The sequence below is a fragment of the Lipotes vexillifer genome, unplaced genomic scaffold (genome assembly GCF_000442215.2).
Source record: "Lipotes vexillifer unplaced genomic scaffold, Lipotes_vexillifer_v1.1 scaffold204, whole genome shotgun sequence".
Classification (NCBI taxonomy): Eukaryota; Metazoa; Chordata; class Mammalia; order Artiodactyla; family Lipotidae; genus Lipotes; species Lipotes vexillifer.
Window position 1 is genome coordinate 1,173,230 of NW_006777418.1, and position 14,638 is coordinate 1,187,867.

General features: G+C 42.6%; 1 protein-coding gene across 1 annotated transcript in view; it reads right to left on the bottom strand.

Annotated features, from left to right (window-relative positions):
• Nucleotides 1–14,638, bottom strand: part of PCSK5 (proprotein convertase subtilisin/kexin type 5) — a 324,200-nt gene that overhangs the window by 198,246 nt on the left and 111,316 nt on the right. The window contains exon 4 of the mRNA XM_007450986.1: nt 1,605–1,748. Within this exon, the coding sequence (XP_007451048.1) occupies nt 1,605–1,748 (144 nt within the window). The remainder of the gene's footprint in view (nt 1–1,604; nt 1,749–14,638) is intronic.

The window sequence follows — 14,638 nt, forward strand, 5'->3', positions numbered from 1 at the left end:
GGGAGATATAGCAGACTTCAAGAGGACAATACGTACGCCTTAAGGAAAAGGCCATGTCCATTCTGAGTGAGTCCAGGAAAATGGGCCACTGCTGTGTCCACCAGTTACCGGGGAGCAAAGAGGAGAGAAAGGCAGCAGGCCTGCGAGGATGGTGAGTCCTTTGTGTTAATGTGCAACGGGAAGCTATGGGCCAGGCCCCTCTCAGAACTCTCCACAAGCTCAGTGCAACGTGAGATGGGCTGGGCTTCCTGACATTGCTCCCTTAATGATGATGAATATAGAATAGAGAAGAGAAAAATCTGAGGGGATGTGGTCCTCCCAGTTATAGCTAGGGTTTTCTGTGGGCACCTTCCGTAAACACGAAGCAAAGCTTCCCACCCTGGCCCCTGACTTTCCTCCTTAAGGACCAATATGAGTCCTGGCTTCATTACGATTTAGAGCTTGTATTTTCAAGGCTGTGAGAGGAAACTTGTAAGCTTTGAGAAGACCACCAACTCTGAAATTTTTTTCAACAACAACATGAAATACAATATAGGAAAACTCTTACAACCAAAGTTTTGGGATTAAAAGGAGTTATGAAGGAACAGATAGGGACATAGGTCAAAGTGACTGAAGTCCTAGTAGGTATGCGGTGATACCAGCGCTCTAGTGGAAGCAGTCATCTACAGAAAAGAGCTTAGAAGGCACTGGTGTGAGTGGGATCAAGCAGGAGTGTCTGCTGAGTCCTGACAGGAATCAGAGAGCTGCAGCTGCGGATTAGAGGGAGTCACTGCAGGCTCTTAAGTAACAAAAGAGATATTTTAGGGAGAACACCAAGGTGTCATGAGAAACAACTTTGAGCAGAGAATGGCATTTGGGGAGATAATTATGGTATTTTTAACCAAACTTAGGAAGAACCTGATGGAAAGGAGGCGTTTGGAGAGTAGAAGAGGGAGGGGTCATTGACCTATTTCCCGGCAGGAAATATCATGGTGGTAAAGGGGACCCCAGGGACGGAAACCGACCCCAGTGTCCAGTGGGCACTGGGTATCAAGACTGTGGTTTTCAATGAAAGTACTGAGTCTCAGCCCTTTCACTTGCTCTGTGACCTTGGGCTCACCTTATGTTCTGAGTCTTGGAATCTCAGTCCTTTCTTAAGCAAGGGAATTGACTGAATCCTAAGGACTTTTGGGAGGCTGTTCATTATTGTCCTTTAAAAAGGGAGAGGCAGAGAGAGAAAGAGACTCGCAGAATAACTTGAGAAGAGTTCTAAGCACGCTTTCTCCATAAAGGAAACAAGGAGTGCTATCTGGCTGCATGGATGAATTGCTGAGAAGAGTGGATGCTGTCAGTAGCACACGGGATGGGTGCTGGGGTTTCCGCTACCTTATCACCTGCATTTTGTCATCAGAACATCAAAGGCACACAAAAGTGGAGAGCGGGATAGCCTTACCTCCTGCTTCCTGTCCTCCAAGAGTGCATCCTTTATAAGATGGGAGCAACACACAGAGCCTATTGTACCCGTTGGCTGCATTTTTCAGTGGTTTTCCCCCTTCTGGAGCATCCTAACATGAGTTCCATTGTTTCCCAGGAGGGAAGCTGCTCTGTCCACAGCAAATACTCACGTAGTTCTGCATCAGGTCTGGATGGGTCCTCTCAATGCCATCATCCAGGATGGTGACCACGATGTTCTTTCCCGTGTAGCCTCTCTTCCAGGCTCCTTCGATATTCATGTCTGACTGGCAGGGATGTGTGTTGTCACTGCAGTGCTAAAGGTGTAAGAGGGAGAACTGGACGTTGCAGATTACCAAATAGTGAGGAGGCTGGAAAATCACTTACTTCTTAAGACAATGCATTAAATTAACAGGAATTTGGTGGATTGTCTGTTCAAGTAGGAGCACAGATCTCCAACATGACAACAGGGGAAGGGAGGAAGGATAGATGTGGGGAAGGAAAGCAAGACAGAAATCTCTCCTGCCAGTTCTGCCCTGTTCTAATACCTTCGGAAAAACATGATAAATAAAGTATATCTCGGGCTTCCCCGGTGGCGCAGTGGTTGAGAGTCCGCCTGCCGATGTAGGAGACGTGGGTTCGTGCCCCGGTCCGGGAAGATCCCACATGCCGCGGAGCGGCTGGGCCCGTGAGCCATGGCCGCTGAGCCTGCGTGTCCGGAGCCTGTGCTCCGCAACGGGAGAGGCCACAACAGTGAGAGGCCCACGTACCGCAAAAAAAAAAAATAAAAAAAAAAATAAAGAAAGAAAGAATATCTCAACAGCAGAATAATGGGTGCACCACTTTATTGTTAGCATGTATTAATGACACATAAAAAGGCACTGTAGCATTTCATTTATAAACCCAAACTAGATAACTGAAGAACATATACCTTATAATTTCTTAAACAGGCACCTAGAAAAGCCTGGCTGTAAAAAAACCTCGGCAGCTTCTGTACGGTGCCAGCCAGAGGTGCGCCACTGCTGTGAGAAACCCATTAATGAGAAAAAAATAACAGTTTCTTCAAACTTCTTTCAGCAAATTAACAATGAGTGTTGTCTCATAATTGGTAGGGAGCCAACAGACTTATTCAGTGCTACTTTGAGTAGGGAGAGAAGAGTGCAGGGTCCAGACAGGGGACAGGCACAGGAAAATGTGTGTGAGGGCTTCAAAGGGCAGGCTGAGGAGGCATCGAATCTTAGCTCATCAGGTGTAGTGATTTCATTCCACAATGGCTACAACATACGAACACATCAATAAATAAATTAAACCAGCAGTTCTTCCCGATATAATTGACTAGCATTCGTCCAACCCACACAATTACCCCTTCAAAGTCCATCTCTATGAAATATCCCTCTGAGTGGTGTTTTCCAGGTTCTTAAGGCTCAGCAGAGGAACAAAGGAAAAGGGATGTGCCGTAGCCTACTGCCATGGCAACGCAAGCCACCCCAGGTCCACAACATTCACAATCTTCCTCCTGCTTTGTAACAGTTCAGCACTTCAAGAAGGGAAGGGAACATGAGCTCTGTATGCTGTAAGCGTAATGGAGACCCCACTGCCACCGACTCATCTAACACATACTTTATTGAGCACTTACTACATGCTGGGGTATATGGCAGTGAACATGGAAGATGACGTCCCTGTCCTCATGACCTCTCTAAAGGGGAAACAAAGATGATAAAGAAAACAAGCAAGGCCATTCAGAATACTCCTTATGTTTTAAAGGAATTAAAGAGGGTAATACGGCGGTCAATGCTGAGCAGTCTGAGTACACACCTCTCTGGGTGGGGGCGATGGACAGAAAAGACCCCAGTTTCTGAGAAAGTGAAATGTGAGTTGAGATATGACTGATGAGAAAGAGCTGGCTTGCCCAAGAGCTTAGACCTTGTCGTGGTAGAGGACACAGCATAAGCAATGACCATAAGGTGAGAAACAGATTAGTGCACTGAAGAAACAGAAAGAAGATGGGGTCTAGATGAAGCTTAGTGGATGAGCAGGAAAATGGCATAAAGGGAAGCAGATCAGAAAGGGCAACAGAGGTCAGGTCATCCCAGGCTTTGTAGCCATGACTTGACTTTTATTTTAAGTATTTAACCTAAATGGAAGCTCACCTGTTTCCAAACTTTACCCCTCAAAATCAAATGCTAACTAGTGGCCTATACCTCTAATACCTTTGTCAAACATCATAAACACACTTGAGTAGTTTTATGGATTCATTCTAACAAATGGTGTACCCAGTTTTCATCACAGATAATATCAATTTCATTGAAAATAGGGGCTTATATATTTTATGAACATTTGTAACTTTCTGTCACTCTCTTGACTTCTTTCTGGCGCTTGAGGCCATGCACCACCATCTATTACTACACTGATCCGATTCCACTCTCCCCTCTCTCCCCAGTTTTTGGAGCACAGCTCAGGACCTACTGCCTCCCACTTGGCTAGCTCTTCCCCTTCCCTGAACTTAGGAATGAACAGAGACAGACACACACACACACACACACACCACACAACACACCACACACACACACACACACACACAACACACATTCTGTTTTACACAGTCCAACCCCAACTTACTGAATTCTGCTGAACTGTGGTTGAGTGTTGAATCTTGTGTGTGAATTTTGTCTCCTTTGTAAGCCTCTAGAAGACTATGCATTAAACCAAGTCTGATCTAGGATTTCAGTCAATATTGGCTTATCGATTACACGCCAGAAGTGAGGGCATGTTCTCCACTTTATATCCACGTTCACATCTGCCAAATGCTTGCTCCTCCGACCTCGCCAGAGATATCTAGCCAGCTAATGCTTGGTTAACAGATCATGAAAGAAACAGTGTAGATTTATAAAATGCCCATGTTTTTTGTAAGTCTCATTCTAGCCAAGAGTTTGGGCCTCTCCTCACCAAATATTTTAATTTAACACAAAGCAACCCTGACAGGTTTCCATTTCATTTTTTTCTTTTTCAAAACCTGCTCTGGCCACCTGTGGTATCGTTTGTGACACAAAGTAGCATTAATGTGGCCAAGAGGTGGGTGGGAGGAAGGAGATGCACAGGAAATGGGTCACCCACACATGGATAACTGTCCTGGAGTGGAGGGATGCTGCCTGAAATTGTAATTATGAAAACTGAAGAAAACCCACCGTGTATGGAAAACATGTGTGTTCAAAGTGGAGCAGTTAGGTTTCTTTCTTCCACCTCTGCTTCTGTTGAATCTGACTTCACCATTAAATATTTTTGAACCACTTTTTTTTCTTTTCATCTGCCAACATGGTATTGGCAGAAGGGGAAGGAGGGGAAATATCCAATTGATACTTTCATTTGGATGATCTAATATATCAGGTAGCTAAAATGTCAAAGAAAAAAAAAAAAAAGATGATCAGAGCCAGGGGTGTTTCTGGAAAATGAGTAATAAGATCAGTGGACCCTTAAACGAGGACCCTATCTTTAGATTTTTAACACCCATTTCAAGTAGTCCAGGCTTGTTTCATAAGCCCAAGGCATCCAAAGAACAAAAACTACAGAAAATACTGACGCCAGTCAATGCAGCCCAAATGAAAAGGAATTAGTCATTTCCTTAACTGCCTGATCAAAATGGTCTTTAAACTGGGCTCTATTTACTTGACAGCAATCTATGTTACAGCATTACCCAAAGGCAAAAGGAACACATATTAGCCATGATTTCCTCATCCTCAGCCTGCCATGTTAATTCCTGCTCTGGCACAGATCTCTTAAGACTAGTTTCTGGAATTGTGTTACCACATATAGTCCCGAGGCTGGTATTCACAAAAGGGGCCAGGCAGAAATTTCCAGCATATTTAAAGCTGATGAAAACCACATATGTGCACTGTATATGTAAGACAAGTATTTAGAGTAAATATATGCACCTTCAGCTCTGAATAATGTCCTGTATTTCAATAATGGTCTATGCACAGATGACAAACTATTTAGAAAGGACACAAAATAGCAAATATCTACAGAAACAATGGTTACTACCTAGGTCTCTCATTTCCTTAACAATAAAAACTTTTATTCTTTTCAGGAATGAAATTTTAGAGAGATTATTCTGTGAGTTCTAGAAAAGGCCTCTTCCATACCATGGTTATGAGCTCTTTTGCTTATAAACCACTCTGGGTGTGTCTACTTCTCTTGTGTCTTTATAAACATATCACAATGTTTGCTAAATGAAAGAACAGTTTATACCCAAAATAAACACCTTGTTATGCTCTCACCACCATTTTTCTTCAGACTGGGGGGTGGGTCGGAACCCTCAGTGTCATTAATTTTAAACTTTTCCAGGTTCTTAAGGTCTCCAATGAACTGCCAATTTATATGCTGCCAATAGTCTGCTAACATTGAAAACATCTGTTGTTCATTTCCATTGATAAAGTGGTTCATAAGACTGCATCTCTGACTCTACAACATTAATAAGAGAGCAGAATTAAATACACAAAAAATCTGTTTTAAGAAACAGACTCAAAGACATAGAAAACAAACTTATGGTTACTAAAGGGGGGAGGCAGGACAGCGATAAATTAGGAGCTTGGGATTAACAGATACACACTTTTTTGTTTTAACATCATTATTGGAGAATAACTGCTTTACAATGGTGTGTTAGTTGCTGTCGTATAACAAAGTGAATCAGCTATATATACAGCTACATCCCCATATCTCCTCCCTCTTGCATCTCCCTTCCACCTCCCCTATGAGTCCCCTCTAGTTGGACACAAAGCATGGAACTGATCTCCCTGTGCTATGCAGCTGCTTCCCACTAGCTACCTATTTTACATTTGGTAGTGTATATATGTCCATGCCACTCTCTCACTTCGTCCCAGCTTACCCTTCCCCCTCCCCATGTCCTCAAGTGCATTCTCTACGTCTGCGTCTTTATTCCTGTCCTGCCCCTAGGTTCATCAGAACCTTTTTTTGTTTTCTTTTAGATTCCATACATATGTGTTAGCATACGGTATTTCTTTTTCTGACTTACTTCACTCTGTATGACAGGCTCTAGGTTCATCCAACTCACTACAAATAACTCAATTTCATTTCTTTTTATGACTTAGATATTCCATTGTATATATGTGCCACATCTTCTTTATCCATTCACCTGCTGATGGACACTTAGGTTGCTTCCATGTCCTGGCTATTGTAAATAGAGCTGCAACGTAAATGGTGGTACATGACTCTTTCTGAATTATGGTTTTCTCAGGGTATATGCCCAGTAGTGGGATTGCAGGGTTGTATGATAGTTCTGCTTTTAGTTTTTTAAGAAACCACCATACTGTTCTCCATAGTGGCTGTATCAATTTACATTCCCACCAACAGTGCAAGAGGGTTCCCTTTTCTCCACACCCTCTCCAGCATTTGTAGATTTTTTGATGATGGCCACTCTGACTGCTGTAAGGTGATATCTCATTGTAGTTTTAATTTGCATTTCTCTAATGATTAGTGCTGTTGAGCATCCTTTCATATGTGTGTTGGCAATCTGTATATCTTCTTTGGAGGAATGCCTATTTAGGTATTCTGCCCATTTTTGGATTGTTTGCTTTTTTGATATTGAGCTGCATGAGCTGCTTGTATACTCTGGAGATTAATACTTTGTCAGTTGCTTCATCTGCGAATATTTTCTCCCATTCTGAAGGTTGTCTTTTCGTCTTGTTTATGGTTTCCTTTTCTGTGCAAAAGCTTATAAGTTTCATTAGGTCCCATTTGTTTATTTTTGTTTTTATTTCCATTTCTCTAGGAGGTGGTCCAGAAAGGATCCTGCTGTGATTTATGTCATAGAGTGTTCTGCCTATGTTTTCCTCTAAGGGTTTTATAGGTCCTTGCCTCACATTTAGGTCTTTATTACATTTTGAGTTTATTTTTGGCTATGGAGTTAGGGAGTGTTCTAATTTCATTCATTTTTTAAAATACATTTATCTATTTATTTATTTATTTTTGGCTGTGCTGGGTGTTCACTGATGCACACAGGCTTTCTCTAGTTGCGGAGAGTGGTGGCTACTCTTTGTTGCGGTGCATGGGCTTCTCATCGCGGTGGCTTCTCTTGTTGTGGAGCACGGGCTTAGGCGCACTGGCTCAGTAGCTGTGGCGCAAGGGCTTAGTTGCTCCGTAGCATGTGGGATCTTCCTGCACAAGGGCTCGAACCCATGTCCTCTGCACTGGCAGGTGGATTCTTAACCACTGCACCACCAAGGAAGTCCCTAATTTCATTCTTTTAAATGTAGCTGTCCAGTTTTCCCAGCACCACTTGTGGAAAAGGCTGTTTTTCTCCATTGTATATTCTTTACCTTATCTTTATCAAAGATAAGGTAACCATATGTGCGTGGGTTTATCTCTGGACTTTCTATCGTGTTCCATTTATCTATATTTCTGGTTTTGTGCCAGTACCATACTGTCTTGATTACTGTAGCTTTGTAGTATAGTCTGAAGTCAGGGAGCCTGATTTCTCTAGCTCCGTTTTTCTTTCTCAAGATCGCTTTTGCTATTTGGGATCGTTTCAGTTTCCATACACATTGTGAATTTTTTTTCTACTTCTGTGAAAAATGCCACTGGTAATTTGATAGGGATTGCATCGAACATGTAGATTGCTTCGGGTAGTATAGTCATTTTCACAATGTTGAATCTTCCAATCCAAGAATATGGTATACCTTTCCATCTGTTTGTATCATCTTTAATTATCTTTAATTTCTTTCATCAGTGTCTAATAGTTTTCTGCATACAGGTCTTTTGTCTCCTTAAGTAGGTATATTCCAGGTATTTTATTCATTTTGTTGCAGTAGTAAATGGGAGTGTTTCCTTAGTTTCTCTTTCAGATTTTTCATCATTAGTGTATAGGAATACAAGAGATCTCTGTGAATTAATTTTGTATCCTGCTACTTTACCAGATTCACTTATTAGCTCTAGTAGTTTTCTGGTAGCATCTTCAGGATTCTCTATGTATAGTGTCATGTCATCTGCAAACAGTGAGAGCTTTACTACTACTTTTCTGATTCGGATTCCTTTTATTTCTTTTTCTTCTCTGATTGCTGTGGCTAAAATTTCCAACACTATGTTGAATAATAGTGGTGAGAGTGGACAACTTTGTCTTGTTCCTGATGTTAGAGGAAGTGGTTTCAGTTTTTCACCACTGAGAACGATGTTGGCTATGGATTTGTCAAATATGGCCTTTATTATGTTGAGGTAAGTTCCCTCTATGCCTGCATTCTGGAAGGTTTTTATTATAAATGGGTGTTGAATTTTGTCGAAAGCTTTTCCTGCACCTACTGAGATGAGCATATGGTTTTGTTTCCTTCAGTTTGTTAATTTGGTTTATCACATTGATTGATTTGCATATACTGAAGAATCCTTGCATTCCTGGGATAAGCCCCACTTGATCATGGTGTATGATTCTTTTAATCTGCTGTTGGATTCTGTTTGCTAGTATTTTGTTGAGAATTTTTGCATCTTTGTTCATCAGTGATGTTGGCCTGTAGCTTGCTTTCTTTGTGACATCTTTTCTGGTTTTGGTATCAGGGTGATGGTGGCCTCGTAGCATGAGTTTGGGAGTGTTCCTCCCTCTGCTATATTTTGGAAGAGTTTGAGAAGGATAGGTGTTAGCTCTTCTCTAAATGTTTGATAGAATTTGCCTGTGAAGCCATCTGGTCCTGGGCTTTTGTTTCTTGGAAGGTTTTTTTTTTTTTTTTTTTTTTGGTGGTACGCGGGCCTCTCACTGTTGTGGCCTCTCCTGTTGCGGAGCACAGGCTCCGGACGTGCAGGCTCAGCGGCCATGGCTCACGGGCCTAGCCGCTCCGCGGCATGTGGGATCTTCCCGGACCGGGGCACGAACCCGCGTTCCCCGCATCGGCAGGCGGACTGTCAAGCACTGCGCCACCAGGGAAGCTCTGTTGTTGGAAGATTTTTAATCACAGTCACAATTTCAGTGCTTGTGATTAGCCTGTTTAAATTTTCTACTTCTTCCTGGTTCGGTCTCGAAAGGTTGTGCTTTTCTAAGAATTTGTCCATTTCTTCAAGGTTGTCCATTGTATTGGCATAGAGTTGCTTGCAGTAACGTCTCGTGATCCTTTGTATTTCTGCAGTGTCAGTTGTTACTTCCCCTTTTAAAATTTCTAATTCTATTGATTTGAGTCTTCTCCCTTTTTTCTTGATGAGTCTGGCTAATGGTTTACCAATTTTGTTTATCTTCTCAAAGAACCAGCTTTTAGTTTTATTGATCTTTGCTATTGTTTCCTTCATTTTTTTTTACTTATTTCTGATCTGATCTTTATGATTTCTGTCCTTCTGCTAACTTGGGGGTTTTTCTGTTCTTCTTTCTCTAATTGCTTTAGGTGTAAGCTTAGGTTGTTTATTTGAGATTTTTCTTGTTTCTTGAGGTAGGATTGAATTGCTATAAACTTCCCTCTTAGAACTGCTTTTGCTGCCTCCCATAGGTTTTGGGTTGTAGTATTTTCATTGTCATTTGTTTCTAGGTATTTTCCGATTTCCTCTTTGATTTCTTCAGTGATCACTTGGTTATTTAGTAGTGTATTGTTTAGTCTCCATGTGTTTGTATTTTTTTCTGTTTTTTCCTGTAATTGATATCTAGTATTGTGTTACTGCTGATTTCCCGTTTTATTGCTGTTAGCATCTGCCTTATGTATTGAGGTGCTCCTATGTTGGGTGCATAAATATTTACAATTGTTATATCTTCTTCTTGGATTGATCCCTTGACCATTATGCAGTGTCCTTCTTTGTCTCTTGTAACAGTGTTTATTTTAAAGTCTATTTTGTCTGATATGAGAACTGCTACTCCAGCTTTCTTCTGATTTCCATTTGCATGGAATATCTTTTTCCATCCCCTCACTTTCAGTCTGTATGTGTCCCTGGGTCTGAAGTGGGTCTCTTGTAGACAGCATATATGTTGGTCTTGCTTTTGTATCCACTCAGCCAGTCTATGTCTTTTGGTTGGACATTTACATTTACATTTAAGGTACTTATCGATATGTATGTTCCTATTACCATTTTCTTAATTGTTTTGGGTTTGGTATTGTAGGTCTTTTCCTTCTCTTGTGTTTCCTGCCTAGAGAAGTTCCTTTAGCATTTGTTGTAAAGATGGTTTGGTGGTGCTGAATTCTCTTAGCTTTTGCTTGTCTGCAAAGGTGTTAATATCTCCGTCGAATCTGAATGAGATCCTTGCCAGGTAATCTTGGTTGTAGGTTTTTCTCCTTCATCACTTTCAGTATGTCCTGCCACTCCCTTTTGGCTTGCAGAGTTTCTGCTGAGAAACCAGCTGTTAACCTTATGGGGATTCCCTTGTATGTTAGTTGTTGCTTTTCCCTTGCTGCTTTTAATATTTTTTCTTTGCATTTAATTTTTCATAATTTGATTGATATGTGTCTTGGCACGTTTCTCCTTGGATTTATCCTGTATGGGACTCTGCACTTCCTGGACTTGACTATTTCCTTTCCCGTATTAGTGAAGTTTTCAACTATAATCTCTTCAAATATTTTCTCAGTCCCTTTCTTTTTCTCTTCTTCTTCTGGGACCCCTATAATTAGAATGTTGGTGTGTTTAATGTTGTCCTAGAGGTCTTTGAGACTGTCCTCAATTCTTTTCATTCATTTTTCTTTATTCTTCCCTGCAGTAGTTATTTCTACTATTTTACCTTCCAGGTCACTTATCCATTCTTCTGCCTCAGTTATTCTGCTATTGATTCCTTCTAGAGAATTTTTAATTTCATTTATTGTGTTGTTCATCATTGGTTGTTTGCTCCTTAGTTCTTCTAGGTCTTGTTAAATGTTTCTTGTATTTTCTCCATTCTGTTTCCAAGATTTTGGATCATCTTTACTATCATTACTCTGAATTCTTTTTCAGGTAGACTGCCTATTTCCTCTTCATTTGTTTGGTTGGGTGGGTTTTTACTTTGCTCCTTCAGCTGCTGTGTATTTCTCTGTCTTCTCATTTTGCTTAACTGACTGCATTTGGGGTCTCCTTTTGGCAGGCTGTAGGTTTGTAGTTCTCATTGTTTTTGGTGTCTGCTGCCAGTGGGTAAGCTTTGTTCAGTGGGTTGTGTAGGCTTCCTGGTGGATGGGACTGGTGCCTGTGTTCTGGTGGATGAGGCTGGATCTTGTGTCTCTGGTGGGCAGGACCGCATCCGGTGGTGTGTTTTGGGGTGTCTGTGAACTTATTATGATTTTAGGCAGCCTCTCTGCTAATGGGTGGCATTGTGTTCCTGTCTTGCTAGTTGTTTGGCATGGTGTGTCCAGCATTGTAGCTTGCTGGTTGTTGTGTGGAGCTGGGTCTTAGCTTTGAGATGGAAATCTCTGGGAGAGCTTTCGCTGTTTGATATTACGTGGGGCTGGGTGGTCTCTGGTGGACCAATGTCCTGAACTCAGCTCTCCCACCTAAGAGGCTCAGGCCTGACACCCGGCCAGAGCACCAAGACCCTGTCAGCCACACAGCTCAGAAGAAAAGGGAGAAAAGAAAGGAAAGAAAGAAAAATAAATAAATAAATAAAATAAAGTTATTAAAATAAATTTTTTTTAATTATTAAAAATAAAAGAGTAATAAAGAAAAAGAAAGAAGAGAACAACCAAACCAATAAACAAATCCACCAATGATAACAAGTGCTAAAACTATACTAAAAAAAAAAAGGACAGACAGAATCCTAGGACAAATGGTAAAAGCAAGGCTATACAGACAAAATCACACAAAGAAGCATACACATACACACTCACAAAAAGAGAAAAAATATATATATATACAAAAAAATGAAGGGAGCAACCAAATCAATAAACAAATCTACCAATGATAATACGCTCTAAATACTAAATTAAGATAAACATAAACTAGAAACAAATTAGATGCAGAAAGCAAATCCCAAGTCTACAGTTGCTTCTAAATCCACCTCCTCAATTTTGGGATGATTCGTTGTCTATTCAGGTATTCCACAGATTCAGGGTACACAGAGTTGACTGTGGAGATTTAATCCACTGCTCCTGAGGCTGCTGGGAGCAATTTCCCTTTCTCTTCTTTGTTCACACAGCTCCTGTGGTTCACCTTTGGATTTGGCCCTGCCTCTGCATGTAGGTCGCCTGAGGGGGCTGTAGCTCAGGCCATGGGGAGGGAGAGATATGGAATGCAGGGTGAGCCTGCGGGGGGCAGAGGTTGGTGTGATGTTGCAATAGCCTGAGGCACACCATGTGTTCTCCCAGGAATCTTTTCTCTGGATAACGGGACCCTGACAGTGGCGTGCTGCACAGGCTCCCAGAGGGGAGTGGATAGTGACCTGTGCTCTCACACAGGCTTCTTGGTGGCTGCAGCAGCAGCGTTAGTGTTTCATGCACGTCTCTGGTGTCCGCGCTGATAGCCGCGACTCACACTTGTGTCTGGAGCTTGTTTAGGCGGTGCTCTGAATCCCCGGCTAGCTGTGGCGCACTAGCCCCCTTCAGGCAGTCTTTCCACAGCCAACCTCAGTCCTCTCCCTGGGATCTGATCTCCGAAGCTGGAGCCTCAGCTCCCAGCCCCCACCCGCTCCGGCCAGCGGGTGAGCAGACAAGCCTCTCGGGCTGGTGAGTGCTGGTCGGCACCGATCCTCTGTGCGGGAATCTCCCCGCTTTGCCCTCCGCACCCCTGTCGCTGCGCTCTCCTCTGTGGCTCTGAAGCCTCCCCCACGCCACCCCCTGTCTCCGCCACTGAAGGGGCTTCTTAGTGTTTGGAAGCTTTTCCCCCTTCACAGCTCCCTCCCAGAGGTGCAGGTCCCGTCCCTATTCTTTTGTCTGTGTTTTTTTCTTTTTTTTCTTTTGCTCTACCCAGGAACGTGGGGAGTTTCTTGCCTTTTGGGAGGTCTGAGGTCTTCTGCCAGCATTCAGTAGGTGCTCTGTAGGAGTTGTTCCACATGTAGATGTATTTTTGATGTATTTGTGGGGATGAAGGTGATCTCCATGTCTTACCACTCCGCCACCTTGAAGGTTCCCCCTACACTACTTTATGTAAACTAAACAAGGAGAAAAGAAAGGAAAGAAAGAAAAATAAATAAATAAATAAAATAAAGTTATTAAAATAAATTTTTTTTAATTATTAAAAATAAAAGAGTAATAAAGAAAAAGAAAGAAGAGAACAACCAAACCAATAAACAAATCCACCAATGATAACAAGTGCTAAAACTATACTAAAAAAAAAAAGGACAGACAGAATCCTAGGACAAATGGTAAAAGCAAGGCTATACAGACAAAATCACACAAAGAAGCATACACATACACACTCACAAAAAGAGAAAAAATATATATATATACAAAAAAATGAAGGGAGCAACCAAATCAATAAACAAATCTACCAATGATAATACGCTCTAAATACTAAATTAAGATAAACATAAACTAGAAACAAATTAGATGCAGAAAGCAAATCCCAAGTCTACAGTTGCTTCTAAATCCACCTCCTCAATTTTGGGATGATTCGTTGTCTATTCAGGTATTCCACAGATTCAGGGTACACAGAGTTGACTGTGGAGATTTAATCCACTGCTCCTGAGGCTGCTGGGAGCAATTTCCCTTTCTCTTCTTTGTTCACACAGCTCCTGTGGTTCACCTTTGGATTTGGCCCTGCCTCTGCATGTAGGTCGCCTGAGGGGGCTGTAGCTCAGGCCATGGGGAGGGAGAGATATGGAATGCAGGGTGAGCCTGCGGGGGGCAGAGGTTGGTGTGATGTTGCAATAGCCTGAGGCACACCATGTGTTCTCCCAGGAATCTTTTCTCTGGATAACGGGACCCTGACAGTGGCGTGCTGCACAGGCTCCCAGAGGGGAGTGGATAGTGACCTGTGCTCTCACACAGGCTTCTTGGTGGCTGCAGCAGCAGCGTTAGTGTTTCATGCACGTCTCTGGTGTCCGCGCTGATAGCCGCGACTCACACTTGTGTCTGGAGCTTGTTTAGGCGGTGCTCTGAATCCCCGGCTAGCTGTGGCGCACTAGCCCCCTTCAGGCAGTCTTTCCACAGCCAACCTCAGTCCTCTCCCTGGGATCTGATCTCCGAAGCTGGAGCCTCAGCTCCCAGCCCCCACCCGCTCCGGCCAGCGGGTGAGCAGACAAGCCTCTCGGGCTGGTGAGTGCTGGTCGGCACCGATCCTCTGTGCGGGAATCTCCCCGCTTTGCCCTCCGCACCCCTGTCGCTGCGCTCTCCTCTGTGGC